The sequence below is a fragment of the Lonchura striata genome, chromosome 8 (assembly GCF_050655825.1).
Source record: "Lonchura striata isolate lonStrDom1 chromosome 8, ASM5065582v1, whole genome shotgun sequence".
NCBI lineage: Eukaryota > Metazoa > Chordata > Aves > Passeriformes > Estrildidae > Lonchura > Lonchura striata.
The window spans coordinates 486,748-499,098 of NC_140710.1; the positions used below are offsets into that span (position 1 = coordinate 486,748).

The window sequence follows — 12,351 nt, forward strand, 5'->3', positions numbered from 1 at the left end:
TGCTGTGGGCTGCTCCCACCACCTGCCTGCTACCCCATGGGCTGTGGGACTCCAGTTTTGCTCACACAGCTCCTGGCCAGCAGCTCTGCACTGTTAGAAATTATGCCCCTGCGTTGAGTCATACTTTAACCAGTCCGCCCAAACGCACACAAGGTCTGAGACTGGTACACACAGGCTGTTTTGGAAGGTTTCTGTGTAACTTCCACCATGTGTATTGGTTGTCTCACAAGTGGATGGTCTTCAGTCTTCAATGCTTGTCTTCCCCTTCCTGAAGGAGAAACTTGCAGAGCCAGCTGGCTCCGCAAAACCCAGGAAGCTGGAAGTGAAATGCAGCACACAGAACACAGTGAAAAGCTGCAGCAAATCAGTTATTTCAGGGATAACTGATGGAGTACCACTTTTTTAATTCAACTGTATACTTTAAAAACTCCCAAAACATTATACAGTTTGTTCTCTGTGTCCTGTAGCTACACCTGCTCACTATTAATTACCTTTTTTTCTGGTCAATGTCCATGAGAGTATTGCTACTTGGAGCACAGGAATATATAGATCTCTTAGAAAGAGCATTACAATAACTTTTTCAGTTCGCCATTTGCTTTCAAATGTCTTAGTCTATATCATGATTTCAGCGAACAGACCAAGACTGCTTTCAGTATCATCATGGGGTTCCAGCTCTCTGCTGGGCTCAGCCTGTTCCTGAGCAGTCTGTCTCTTTCTTCTGCGCACGTACACAGAGTGGCTCTTCTCTGGCCCCTCGGGAAACAAGGTGTCTGCAGTTTCCAGAGCCCGCTCCAAGCCTTTGTGGAATCTAGACAGAAACAATTCTGTAGTTACTGTTTTTATAGACTTGCTCAGAATCTGCAAATTACTCTGAGAAACTAATGCTTTTAGAATGCAATCAAAACATGCAAGGGGAGAAAAGTGGTTACTAACATTTTACTTAATACTGAAGAAAAATTAGATGTCATAAACAGAACTGGTGTATTCTTACAAACCTGTCAATCCTCCTTATGTTTTCTTCCATTTTCTGATTGGCTACATGTACCAGAAATTCAATATATTCTTCGGAGACCATCAGTCTCCCTTTGTGGCTCAATGGAACTTCTAAGCAGTGAGTGCTCCGCACAGCCTAAAAATACACACATGATTGACCTGGAATAAAGTTTTTTAGTTTATGCAGGTTATTTAAATAATGTAGGGAGTTCATTATAGTAAAAAACCTGTTTATCCATATGATTATTTAGGTTACTGTCACCTAAAGCAGCAAGCTATTTCTTTGCTATAGCATGCCCTGTGACAGCTCTTAAGCACCAGTCAGGTCTTGGCTCGTACAAAAATCAAGGTTAACGTAACAATATGACTTCATTACATCCCTTACAGTAACAGAGTCCTTACCATTGTAATTTTTCCTCCTCTGCCAACTGTAATACCAGAGTTTCTGAACCCAGAGTTAATAGCCACTGAATGCTGCAGAAAAAAATAAATGCTTAAACAGTATACTTTCACAGCAAAAAATATTTATGGATGCATTGCAATGCAACATACAATCTCATTTTTGCAAAAAACATATTCAAATCATCTACCCAGACTTATTAAAAAATAGTTCCATTAAAATACTTTCTAAGATCAAACCCAGAAATGGTGGGTGGATTTCCAAGGCCCACGGTGGATCCTGATTGAATCCATCAGTGCAGAAGGGGTGTAACATCTCTCTAGGCACTGAACTACTTTATCCCAATGAGCTGGAGCTTCACAGAGTGTCATGCCACCCCTTGACAACGACCAGTGCAGCTGCACTCTGCATAGCCCCTCAGCTCCTCTGCACTACTGCCAAAACAAGCCCAGCACGGCACACATTGATCTCTAGAAAAGCAGAAGGCAAAGGCATCATTCAAGGCACTGGAAATGGAGCCAAATGGCCTGGCTAGCAGTGAAGTACCATCTAAAATCCAGCCCTTGCAGCCAGTGAGAGCAGCCCAGGCCCCTCAGGTAGTGCTTCATGCAGCAGTCTGCTTCAGTTCAAAGCCTGAACTGCCGGTGAGTCTTTTTTCTTTCTAAGTACAGTAAAACCCTCACCAACTTTACAGCTGTGTTTTTCCATCAGCTTACCTTACTACCCTAATTATTAGATACACAGCACATCTGGGACTGTTTCTAAGTGCAACTGCTTACCCAGGAGCCAATACTTTTATTTTTGCAGGCAAGAACGTAAGAGAACAATGCCACATTGTACTTGACATGGCTTTACCAGCAGCTGTGCATCCTGCAGCCCCCGACACAGCACGTGAAGAACAAATGGCTCAAACTTGAATACAACATCACCAGTGGCTTTCTTGAGTGCTGCCATCTGGAAAATACACAAAATATGTATATAAAAATCATAGTACTTCCTCTCATAAGAGTTAACAACACCCCACTGCATCCTCCTTGGCCTGAAATTTTAGCAAGCTTTGCTTTGCTGGAACAAATACTAATGAAAACAAATATTCTGGAGGACACTTCTGTGCCTGTGTGAGAATGTTTATCTATGGTAAAGTGAACTATGACTTGAGTGAGAAAATGCTGATCTTGCAACTGCCTCTTTTGTGGGACAAAGCAATATATACAAAGAATAGATTATTTTGAAAGCATACTAAAAATGAAAAACTTTGCACTATAGATGTTTTTAATTTCAGGAGATTTAATGACAGTAAATTAAAAATGCAGTATAAGAAATTCCCTGTTGCACCACTTTCAGGTGTCTGTCTGCTAGCACAGCAAGCAGGGCTCAAGAGATTTTTAATTCAAGAGTTTTAAATATTACTCCAGACAGGAAGAAAATATATAGGTTTCTGGAATATCAGCTGCCTTTATAACTATGCAGAGAATTTGATACTGAGTTTAAAAGCATTCTCTTAAAATGGGGCTGAAGAATTTATTAAGCAACACATCTAAGGAAAAGTTAATTTTGAGAGTAGAGTATCAATTCATCTCAGTAGCAGGAATAAAAACCCTTTGACATGATGTGTTTTCCATGATACCAGGAACATTTCCATGCATAAATATAAAGGCTGTATCTCACTGCGCCCTTACCACATCGCCTTTGACACATGGGTCATGTGTTACCAGGAGCCACGTGCAGTTCTTCTTCTGGATCCCCGTGCCATCAGTGTCCTAGTGATGGGCAGAAACCATTAAAGTGGCTCGGCAGCCCGGTGGGTTTAACCTTGTGCTGCTACAGAAACGGTCCTTGGAAATAAAGGAGCATCCGTTTGATACAAGGGCCCATTCACACCGCGACCAGACCCACCATCACCGTCACCGTGCCGGTACCTCCCTCACTCCCGGTCCCTCACGCACCGTCACCGTCACCGTGCCGGTACCTCCCTCACTCCCGGTCCCTCACGCACCATCACCGTCACCGTTCCGGTACCTCCCTCACTCCCGGTCCCTCACGCACCATCACCATCACCGTGCCGGTACCTCCCTCACTCCCGGTCCCTCACGCACCATCACCGTCATCGTTCCGGTACCTCCCTCACTCCCGGTCCCTCACGCACCATCACCGTCACCGTGCCGGTACCTCCCTCACTCCCGGTCCCTCACGCACCATCACCGTCACCGTGCCGGTACCTCCCTCACTCCCGGTCCCTCACGCACCATCACTATCACCGTGCCGGTACCTCCCTCACTCCCGGTCCCTCACGCACCATCACTATCACCCTGCCGTCGCACGAGCTGGCGCTGCAGAAGCGCTCGCGCGCGTTCAGGAGCCGCACGAGCTCCGCGGCCCGCGCGTCCAGCGCGCGCTTCCGGCTGGGGTCGGGCCGCGCCAGCCACTGCGCCTTGCGCCGCGCGAACGCCGCCATCGCGGGGGGACGGCGTCCCGCCGAGGACAAACCTCGGCGCATCCCGAGCGGCGCGGCCCCGCCCTGCTCCGCACCCCGCCGCGGCGCTCCGCAGGCACCGGCGGGCGCGGGGGCTGCGCGGCGCTGGCCCGGGGGGACGGGACGGGGACACAGCGGTTCTGCGCTACCCGTGCCAGGCGCCACAGCCACGGGACGCGGCCAGGCCAGGCGAGAGCGCCTCGAACAGCCGGGCCTGGTCGCAAGGAGCGCTTCCGGGGCACGGCCTGGCCGCGAGGAGCTGCAAGGGGCGGGGGCTGGCGGCAGAGGCGTGCTTGTAGGCGGGGCCCGCGGCGCAGGTGTGTTTGTGGCGGGGCCGGACAGTGCAGGTGTGTTTGTGGCGGGGCCTGGTGGTGAGCGCGTCCGGTCGGGGCCCGTCGCGCCGGGACCGCATCGTGCCGGGTACGGCCCTGACCGCTCTTAGCCGGCGGCGGCCCTGCTGGCCGCGGGCCCCGGCTGTGCCCAGGATCCCGGAAGGTGCTCCCAGCGGGGAGGCCCGAAGCAGTGCGGAACCTTCCCCTGCTCCCGCTCTCTCCCCTGCGTTCCCCGGTTCGGTTTATTACCGCGGGATCGATCCGCGCTTCGCCCCGCGCTGTGTGCCCTGTTCCCGGCGGTGCCCGCAGGCCAGCTCCTGGTGCCTCAGGCTCCCCGTGACCTCCACAGCTACCAGGGCTCTCATTGTTTCTTTTAGCGGATCCTCCGGTCGCCATGGCAGCCACCAGGCGTGTGATGAGAGCTGTCCGAGTGTTTGAATTTGGTGGCCCTGAAGTGCTTAAACTCCAGTTAGATGTGTTAGTTCCTGTTCCAAAGGAAAACCAGGTATATGTGAGCTCTCTGAAGGAAAATAGTGATAATGAATGTTAACAAGTGCCTGCAGTGAGAGATACAACCCAGAACCCTACACCTAGAGTACCTGAGTTTTGGTCAGTGTGTTCATACTGCTTGAGATGTCATGCTTAACAAGTGTAGACTCTTTACTCTGCCGTGGGCTATATGTTCCACATCAAGATTTCCCTGAAATTAGTTTCACTTTGACACTGGGTTGTCACAGAGGCTGTTTGAGAATTCAATAAAAATGCTGCAACGCCATGCTGTGAATTCAAGGGCTATAACTTTTTAGTTATTGCTTAATAAGCGTTTTTCTTTTAGGTGTTAATTAAAGTCCATGCCTGTGGGGTGAATCCTGTTGAGACATACATTCGTTCTGGGACTTACGCCAGGAAACCGCCTTTGCCCTACACTCCTGGCTCGGACGTGGCTGGGGTGATTGAGAGTGTTGGGGAGCATGTGACTGCATTCAAGGTATTTACACACTGGGTAGAATTCACTATTGTTTCATGGTTCTTTTTGCCTGGTTGCTGTGCCACTCTACCTGGTTTTGTTGCTTATGATAATGGAATCCCTTCGAGGGGGAAAGCCCTTCACGGGCTGGTAAAAGCACACAGTGGGATCCCATTGGCAAGTCAGTCCTGCTGGTGGGACTGTGAGGAATGCTGTGCCCCCCTGAAGCTCAGAGGTCTCAGAAGAGGCACTGCAGTCTGTCTGCTTAAAGCAGTGATATCTGATGTACAAAAGTTGGGGTTTGGAGCTATTTTTCTGGCATTGCAGAAAAAGTTGAGATTGGATATTTTTTCTGGGGGTAGTGATTTTAGGCAGAACTGAGAATTATTCTGTAAAGTACTTGAGAAATGGAAATTTCTTACTTATAAAGCTCCATAAATTCTGTTATTTGTTGCTAAAATTGTTCAAATACTGTATTACTCCTGTCTAGTAATTTCACTTGGATTTCTCAGTGGGAAAGTCTCAGGACAGGAGAAGATGAATATCAATTTGCTAAAAGATATCTATGGCATCACATTGGTTTTTAAATTGGTTCTCCCATTTAAGTCATTAGACATTTGGTCCAAACCAACATAAAAATTGTAGGTAAAACTGGGCTGGAATTTCCTGATTTGGAATTTATGTAACAATTCTGGGAGATCTGAGAGATAGGGTTATCAAGAGAGAAGAATCATCTTTGATCATATTTTTGTATCAACAGTTTGCTGTATCTGCTGTGTGTGACTTTTTGCTTCCTCTGACAATTGTGATGCTCTTGGCTTGAATGAGAGACAGATGTCTTAGGGTATATTAAGAGGATACATATTTCCATATTTAAATAATTTAGAAATGTTTCTTTTCTGTTTGTAAAACTTCTGAGGTTTTGCATTTGGCATCTGTGGATGGAATTCCTGACTTCAGTTAAAGTTCATTAAGGTTCATGTTAATGACGCAGTAGGTTTGTGTGTCACACTACTGGGTGGGCTTATAATTATGATACTTGCATTTAAGTGTAAGAAATTGTACAATTTGTGTTGCATTGATGGTATGTATCAGAATTCATAAAAATTTCTTTGAAAAATGTACCTGGTTATTTTTGATGGGAGAGTTGTTAGCAATAGCCTAAACCTCTGTAAATTTAATCTTAATGTTTATTAAGGAAAAATGAAGGGAAATTATTGATTTCTCTGTGTTCTCTCCCTCCACTCTAGAAAGGTGACAGAGTTTTCACCCTTGAAACACTTTCTGGAGGATATGCAGAGTATGCAGTTGCTGCAGCCAACAGAGTCTTTCCTTTGCCAGACAAACTGGACTTCAGGCAGGGAGCAGCGATTGGAGTGCCCTACTTCACTGCCTACCGGGCCCTTTTCCAGAAGTAAGGCCCCATATCCATGTTTGTGCACTCTAATCTTTGGTATTTACAATACCGAAGTTCGTATTTTCACTCTCCTTTAAAAGGGGGAGGTTGGTGAGTGGGAAATGTTTAAAAACATTATACGGATGGAATTGTCAGATAATTGCGGTGTAGCAGCTTGTGACTGTGTTTTCCTGTTAAGTCTTTTTTCTTAAGAGAACCTACCTGGAAAGGCTTCATGGAATAAAATATGTGACTCCCTTTCAGTACGCACAGGTGTTTTGGCTGAGGAAGGAAAAGAGTAATAGCTCTAATTTCCTCAGTAAGCAGACAGGTGCTGTGGAGCAGAACTTCTGCTTTCCTGTGACAGGCCAAAGTCCTCAACTGAGGCTCAGTACCAGACTCTCACTGGCTGCTGGCTGCATGTTGCTTCAAGTCATCAGTCACAGGATTTATTTTGCCTCCTTGTTCTCCCAAAAAGGCTTATGATACCTGTTTAGCCATAAATTGGAATATAATTGGAACACAAACTGGAAACAGTGCTGTGTGAACAAGATCAATGTCAGTATCTGCAGCCCCATGCTCAGTCAGTGTGTACTGCAGTCACAGTGCCAACATTTCTTGTGTTCTTCACTTAGAGGCTGTGCCAAAGCAGGGGAAAGCGTGCTGGTGCATGGTGCTAGTGGGGGGGTAAGTATGCCAAGGAGGCAAGTGGTAGGAACACTGCTCTCTGTCCTTGCTTCTGCCTCTTCCTGGGATATGAGTTATGGTCATATTTGTATCAATAGATTAGCAGATTAGGTTTTTATTTCAGATACTCTAGGATACACTTAGAAAACCCTGTCGTTCCCGATAACTGTGAGGCTGCACGAGTGCTGGTGCGAGTTCCGCAGTCAGAGGGTCACAACGCTGAGCAGATGTTTGCTGCAGGTGGTAGTTGGTCTGGAAGTTTTACTGCTGATAACGGAAAGCTCTAATTTTCTAATATGTACAAATTGTTCTCAGTCCTTTGAGAAAAAGTGACTGGTGGAGGGTGACTGTGCATTTCTGTTTACATTCTCATGTTTTTACCCAGGAGCCAACAGCTGGCTGCACAGGGAAATGTGCTGGAATATATAAACCTGCAACTGAATACTACAAGAAATTGCACTTCTAGTTTTCTTTGGGTTTTCATGACAAACTTATTTTAGATCTCTATGACTCAGCATTTTAGTTTATCTCCCACACTCTGCACTTGCTCACTTTCTGGTGATGCACCAAACAGCTGCTGTGAACAGGCCAAGTTTCCTTAATTATTTGTTAAACAACAAAAAGATGAATCTTATTCTGAGATACTAGAATAGCATTTAGCATCGTAAGCCTTTTTTTAAGTTTTCATAAACTACATGTAGTGCTTCTATTCTTACTGGAGTGCAAAGCTGGTAGGAGACACTGAAAATTCACTTTCTGAAGAAGTAGTATTAATAAAATTTGTGCTGCAGATTTTCTTTGCAATGTATAATGCTGGTATTAATAGCAGGTGATTCTGTGAAGAGAAGGATTTCCTTGGATTTGAATCAAAAATATAGGGCCCAGATTTGACAGATACTCAGCATTCTACATCGATGTGTGTCAAATGCTGATAGCTATTAAAAAACCTCAGAAATTTACCACGCCTCAGTAAATGTCTTTTTTTTTTTTTTAAAGTATTTGGCTGTCTTTAAGATCCAAATTATTGGCTAAAAACACTTTACCAGACTAGCTTTTTAAATGGGAAAGTTCCAAGTCACTGGTAGAACAGTTAAAATTCTAAGAAAGAGGTAAAATAATTTTCTGTTTTGGTTGTTTTCTCCCCTCAGGTGGGACTAGCAACATGTCAGATTGCCAGAGCTTGTGGTTTGAAGGTTTTGGGTACAGCAGGAACTGAGGAGGGCATGAATATGATCCTGAGAAATGGTGCTCACCAAGCCTTTAATCACAGAGACCCGAATTACACTGAGAGAATTAAGGTAGGCCTGTGTCTGGACTCAAGAATGCAGTTGTGTTTTTCTTAACAAAATGTGAACAGTTGTTTGTGGAAGAATTTCAAGTAGATTTATGTAGGATCAATACTGTACTGCCTTTTTCATTTCTACACAAGTTAAAACTTTCTGAGGCTGGAAGAGCTGAGCTTTCCTCGCAGGCAGTGGCATTTAGAACTTCTTATATTCAGCAAATTCTAGTGTGGGATCACATCACAATTAGCACAGCAAAATGTGCTACCATTCAGCTCATTAGCTGTCAGCTGCAGTACAAAGGCTCTGTTGAAAATAAATAATGAGCTGTAGAGTGGATACTTTCTGTAGTGTTTAAAATAAATGGTGGTACCCAAGCACTGAAGTAACATCCTGTGTCCTGTACAGGCATGCACAGGGCCGGGAGGAGTCGATATCATCATAGAAATGCTCTCTAATGTCAACCTGGATGCTGACTTGCAGCTGCTGTCCTGTGCAGGGAGGGTGATGGTGAGTGCTTGTGTCCTGGGCTGGGGGGTGACAGTGAGTGTTTGTGCCCCTGAGCAGGGAGGTGGTGACGGGTGCTTGTGTCACTGATTTTGTGCATTCAGCATTATACTGAACAGCTCTGACTCCATGCTTTGGACTCCTTTGGGCAGGTTGTGGGCTGCAGAGGACGTATTGAGATAAACCCAAGAGACACAATGAGCAAGGAATCCAGCATAATTGGAGTGAGTCTGTTTCTTGCAACTGAGGTGAGAAGCATTTCTATTTTAAAGCATGCTTTATTGGCTTGTTCCAGCACCTCTCTATTTACAGTTAAAATTATTTGTAGGAATGAGAGAATAATTTCATTGTAACAAACTTGTTACTTCATTCCTTTATGTTTTGATTCAACCTCAGAACATCATAAAATATTTTCAGGTTGTAGAGTTTGCTCTAATTCTTGCATAAATTCCAGTACTATTCTACAATGCAAAGACCTTGTCATAAACACTATGTTTGTTACATGCAGGAGGACAGGCGTGAATGTGCCACAGCAGTCCATGATGGCATAGAAGCTGGCTGGCTGAAACCCGTTGTGGGCTTGGAATATCCCCTGGAGAAAGTAGCCAAGGCTCATGAAGACATTATTTGTAGCAGTGGTGCCCGAGGGAAGATGGTGCTCCTTCTATAAAGGAGCACCTTCTTCCATTTATTTTGTAGCTATTCTAACTGCACCTTTGCTTACATGGTTCACTGAATGTATGTTATAAACATACCTTTGATCATGTTTGACAGTAGCAGAAAATGCTAAAAATGCTCACTTAGATGAATTAGTTAACATTTTCTTTTTGCAATGAGCAGAGTTGCATTTACTGTAAGGTAATTTTGGTAGATTTTTGATTGATGTGGAAATAATAAATTTCCTCCACTGGCATGGTTTGTGCTGCAGGGAATGGTAGGGTTTGGTATCATGGTCCATGTGAAGGCAGAGTGAGGCCACTGTAGGTAACACAGAATAAAGATGCTTTTTACAGATACAAAAAAATAAACAACTCACTGTGTGTTAATTAGAACTGTAAATTCTTTTAGACACAAAATTTGTACTCAAAATTTGTAGTAAAATTTTGTCACATAATTTACTTGAAATAAAAGCTTTTACTGACAAAATAGTTTACTTTCCAGCTCAAAAGATGGGCAGAATGTCTCAAACATGAACTTTTTGGAGCTGAGGCAGTTCTACTTGTCTGTGCCTCTAAGGCTGAGGTGACAGTGTCCTGGCTCATCCATAGTGTCTGTCACTCTGGAGCTGCATGCTGGGATTTGCCTCTTTGGAACTGATGATCATGACCAAAGCAGCTGATTCCTGAATAGTAAATGCCTGATTGTGAAGAGTTCAGTTCTTCCTATGTGCTTTAATAAAGTCTCCTGGATCCCTGGCTCTGTGGAGAGCAGAGCCTGCATGGCTTTGTGGCACGGAGAGTTCCTGTCAACCTCCCGAGCTTCACCCGCTGAAGTGGGCAGGGCGCAGCCTCAGCACTAGGGCTTGTGTCCAGGTGTCTGTGTGGGGTCACTTTGCCATGATACCGGGGTCATTTCATTGTGTCTTGTTCTCATAAACCTTACATCCACTGCACAACAGACGGTGGTGTCAGGAAAGATGGTGGAATGTTTCTAGAGTTAATGATTTCAATTTAGGGTTTCAGTGAGTTGTTTCAGAAAGCTGCTTGGGGAGAGAAGAACGAGGCCAGCTCAGCTGTGGGACTGTCTGCCAAGGTGCAGTAGGATCCTTCCTCCCTCCAGGCTGCCCCAGGGGAACGAAGCTGGTTTCTTTGTAGCACTTCCCACAGGAGTAGGAAGCTTTATATGAAGATTTAAGTGATTCACCTGCTGCAAGTGATGTGTGTAGCAAGTGTCTCAGCTGCTTATCCAGGTGAAAGGTGCTGACTGTTCTGTTGTCTCAAGCAGAATGCAGCCTGAGCAGTGGTGTCATGCTGGCAACCTGCTATTCCTCTTGAGAACACTGTCAAACAATATCAAAGTAGTAAACACAGGTTAAAAGTAATGATTAACAACAGATATGATTGTGGAGCGGATGTGCATATGAAAATATAGACCCTTCCTCTATATTCTGTGTCAAATATTAAATTATTTTTAATTCTGTCTTAATTTAGTAGGGGTCTATGACATGGATGAGACGCTGATGGTTTGTAATGGCTCTTTTCTTGCTTAGTGCTGCCACTGCATCATGGGTGATGTTTAGAGGAGAAATTCAGAGCAAGTCTCCGGTCTGTCCTCATCGTTGATGTCCCAAGGGCCGTGATTGTAGTGAAGTTTGTCACCAGAAGGTGTCAGAGCAGTTCTGTGTTACCACCTTATCAGATTATTGCTGCTCTCTGCCAGAAGACATGGTAGAATGGCACAGCAGGACTGGGACTGACTTGGGAATATCAGATCGTTTATTCGTCTGTCAATTTTCAATGTATTGTATAAATTGAAGGATTTTTTTTTTTTTTAATTTTGGAAGAAGCAGTGTGAATAGAACTGATGAGGTAGGGCTCAGGTATGTCTGATTTGGGTAAGCCACCCGTCTAGAGAATGTCATCCTGGAGAGTCCTTGGTTTGGCTCTCTTTTTGGGGCATGCTACCCCTTGGCAGTGCAGAAAAGGATGAGGAAAGGAGTGGGAGCCACAGACCATTGAATCTGGGGGAATAATTTTCTCAGTTTGTTGAGAATCTTCCCTGATTCGACTGGGTGGGATTTTGGAAGCAGTGGTTCCCAGTCACAGCTTGCTTGGTGCTGCCATGGGTGTTTGGAAGGGTTAAACTGGCACTTGTACTTGTGCCGACTTTGACATCTGCAGGAGAGGTTTGGGGTTCAAAGTGAGGAGTTGTGTACTATGCAAGGCTCTGGAAACTGCTGTTCTATGTGTTTCTAAAACAGAAAAGAGTGGAATTGTTCTGAAAAGCAATTGTTCTTGTTTAATTTCACTGTGCCCCAAATAAATGCTGCTTACCTTTTCTAGTCATTTAAAGTGTAGTTGCCTCTCTATTGTAATTGTCCTGTATCTGTTCCTGACTTCTTCCTGTGCTGCAGGATGATACAATAGGTTAGTTTAAAACTTCAGTTACAGAGGTGGGAAGATAAAATATCAAGAGAGTATGTCAAGAATTGCTCCCTTTACAGAAGGCAGGTCAATATTCAGTTTGGGTGGATCATGCCACAGAAAACTTGAGGATGGTGAAGTCTAATATTTTGGAACTGATGCATCAGGAGGGATGGTTTTCCCTGCTATTTCTCACTGCAGGGATCTCTGCTCATACCAGTCACTCTGGT

The 12,351-nt window shown here is 44.9% G+C and overlaps 2 protein-coding genes across 5 annotated transcripts; one reads left to right on the plus strand and one right to left on the minus strand.

Moving 5' to 3' along the window:
• Positions 1-387: 387 nt before the first annotated feature.
• TYW3 (tRNA-yW synthesizing protein 3 homolog) lies at positions 388-4,609 on the minus strand. Of its 2 annotated transcripts, none has more exons than XM_085586066.1 (6): positions 4,448-4,609; positions 3,073-3,153; positions 2,249-2,347; positions 1,396-1,467; positions 996-1,129; positions 388-808 (listed from the first exon to the last, which is right to left on the minus strand). In XM_085586066.1, the coding sequence occupies exons 1-6, from the start codon at positions 4,592-4,594 to the stop codon at positions 613-615; spliced, it is 729 nt and encodes a 242-aa protein (XP_085442192.1). In that variant the 5' UTR covers positions 4,595-4,609; the 3' UTR covers positions 388-612. The 2 variants fall into 2 exon arrangements, with proteins under 2 accessions (XP_085442192.1, XP_077641422.1); XM_077785296.2 differs by lacking the exon at positions 4,448-4,609 and adding an exon at positions 3,690-3,876.
• Positions 4,156-12,043, plus strand: CRYZ (crystallin zeta). Of its 3 annotated transcripts, none has more exons than XM_021542591.4 (9): positions 4,156-4,286; positions 4,576-4,703; positions 5,034-5,186; positions 6,416-6,579; positions 7,197-7,248; positions 8,397-8,546; positions 8,940-9,041; positions 9,191-9,286; positions 9,547-12,043. In XM_021542591.4, the coding sequence occupies exons 2-9, from the start codon at positions 4,593-4,595 to the stop codon at positions 9,706-9,708; spliced, it is 990 nt and encodes a 329-aa protein (XP_021398266.1). In that variant the 5' UTR covers positions 4,156-4,286; positions 4,576-4,592; the 3' UTR covers positions 9,709-12,043. The 3 variants fall into 3 exon arrangements, with proteins under 3 accessions (XP_021398266.1, XP_021398264.1, XP_021398265.1); XM_021542589.3 differs by having other exon boundaries at positions 4,156-4,213; XM_021542590.4 differs by having other exon boundaries at positions 4,156-4,183.
• The last annotated feature ends 308 nt before the right edge of the window (positions 12,044-12,351 follow it).

Bases quoted from the DNA above. Each gene is read 5' to 3' on its own strand.
- TYW3 (XM_077785296.2), bottom strand. From the start codon at position 3,848: ATGGCGGCGTTCGCGCGGCGCAAGGCGCAGTGGCTGGCGCGGCCCGAC. The intron at 2,348-3,072 runs GTAAGGGCGCAG...TGTATTTTCCAG, and splicing joins CATGTGTCAAAGGCGATGTG to ATGGCAGCACTCAAGAAAGC. The intron at 809-995 runs GTTTGTAAGAAT...GTTTCTGTCTAG, and splicing joins AACATAAGGAGGATTGACAG to ATTCCACAAAGGCTTGGAGC.
- CRYZ (XM_021542591.4), top strand. From the start codon at position 4,593: ATGGCAGCCACCAGGCGTGTGATGAGAGCTGTCCGAGTGTTTGAATTT. The intron at 6,580-7,196 runs GTAAGGCCCCAT...TTCTTCACTTAG, and splicing joins TACCGGGCCCTTTTCCAGAA to AGGCTGTGCCAAAGCAGGGG. The intron at 9,042-9,190 runs GTGAGTGCTTGT...TCCTTTGGGCAG, and splicing joins CCTGTGCAGGGAGGGTGATG to GTTGTGGGCTGCAGAGGACG.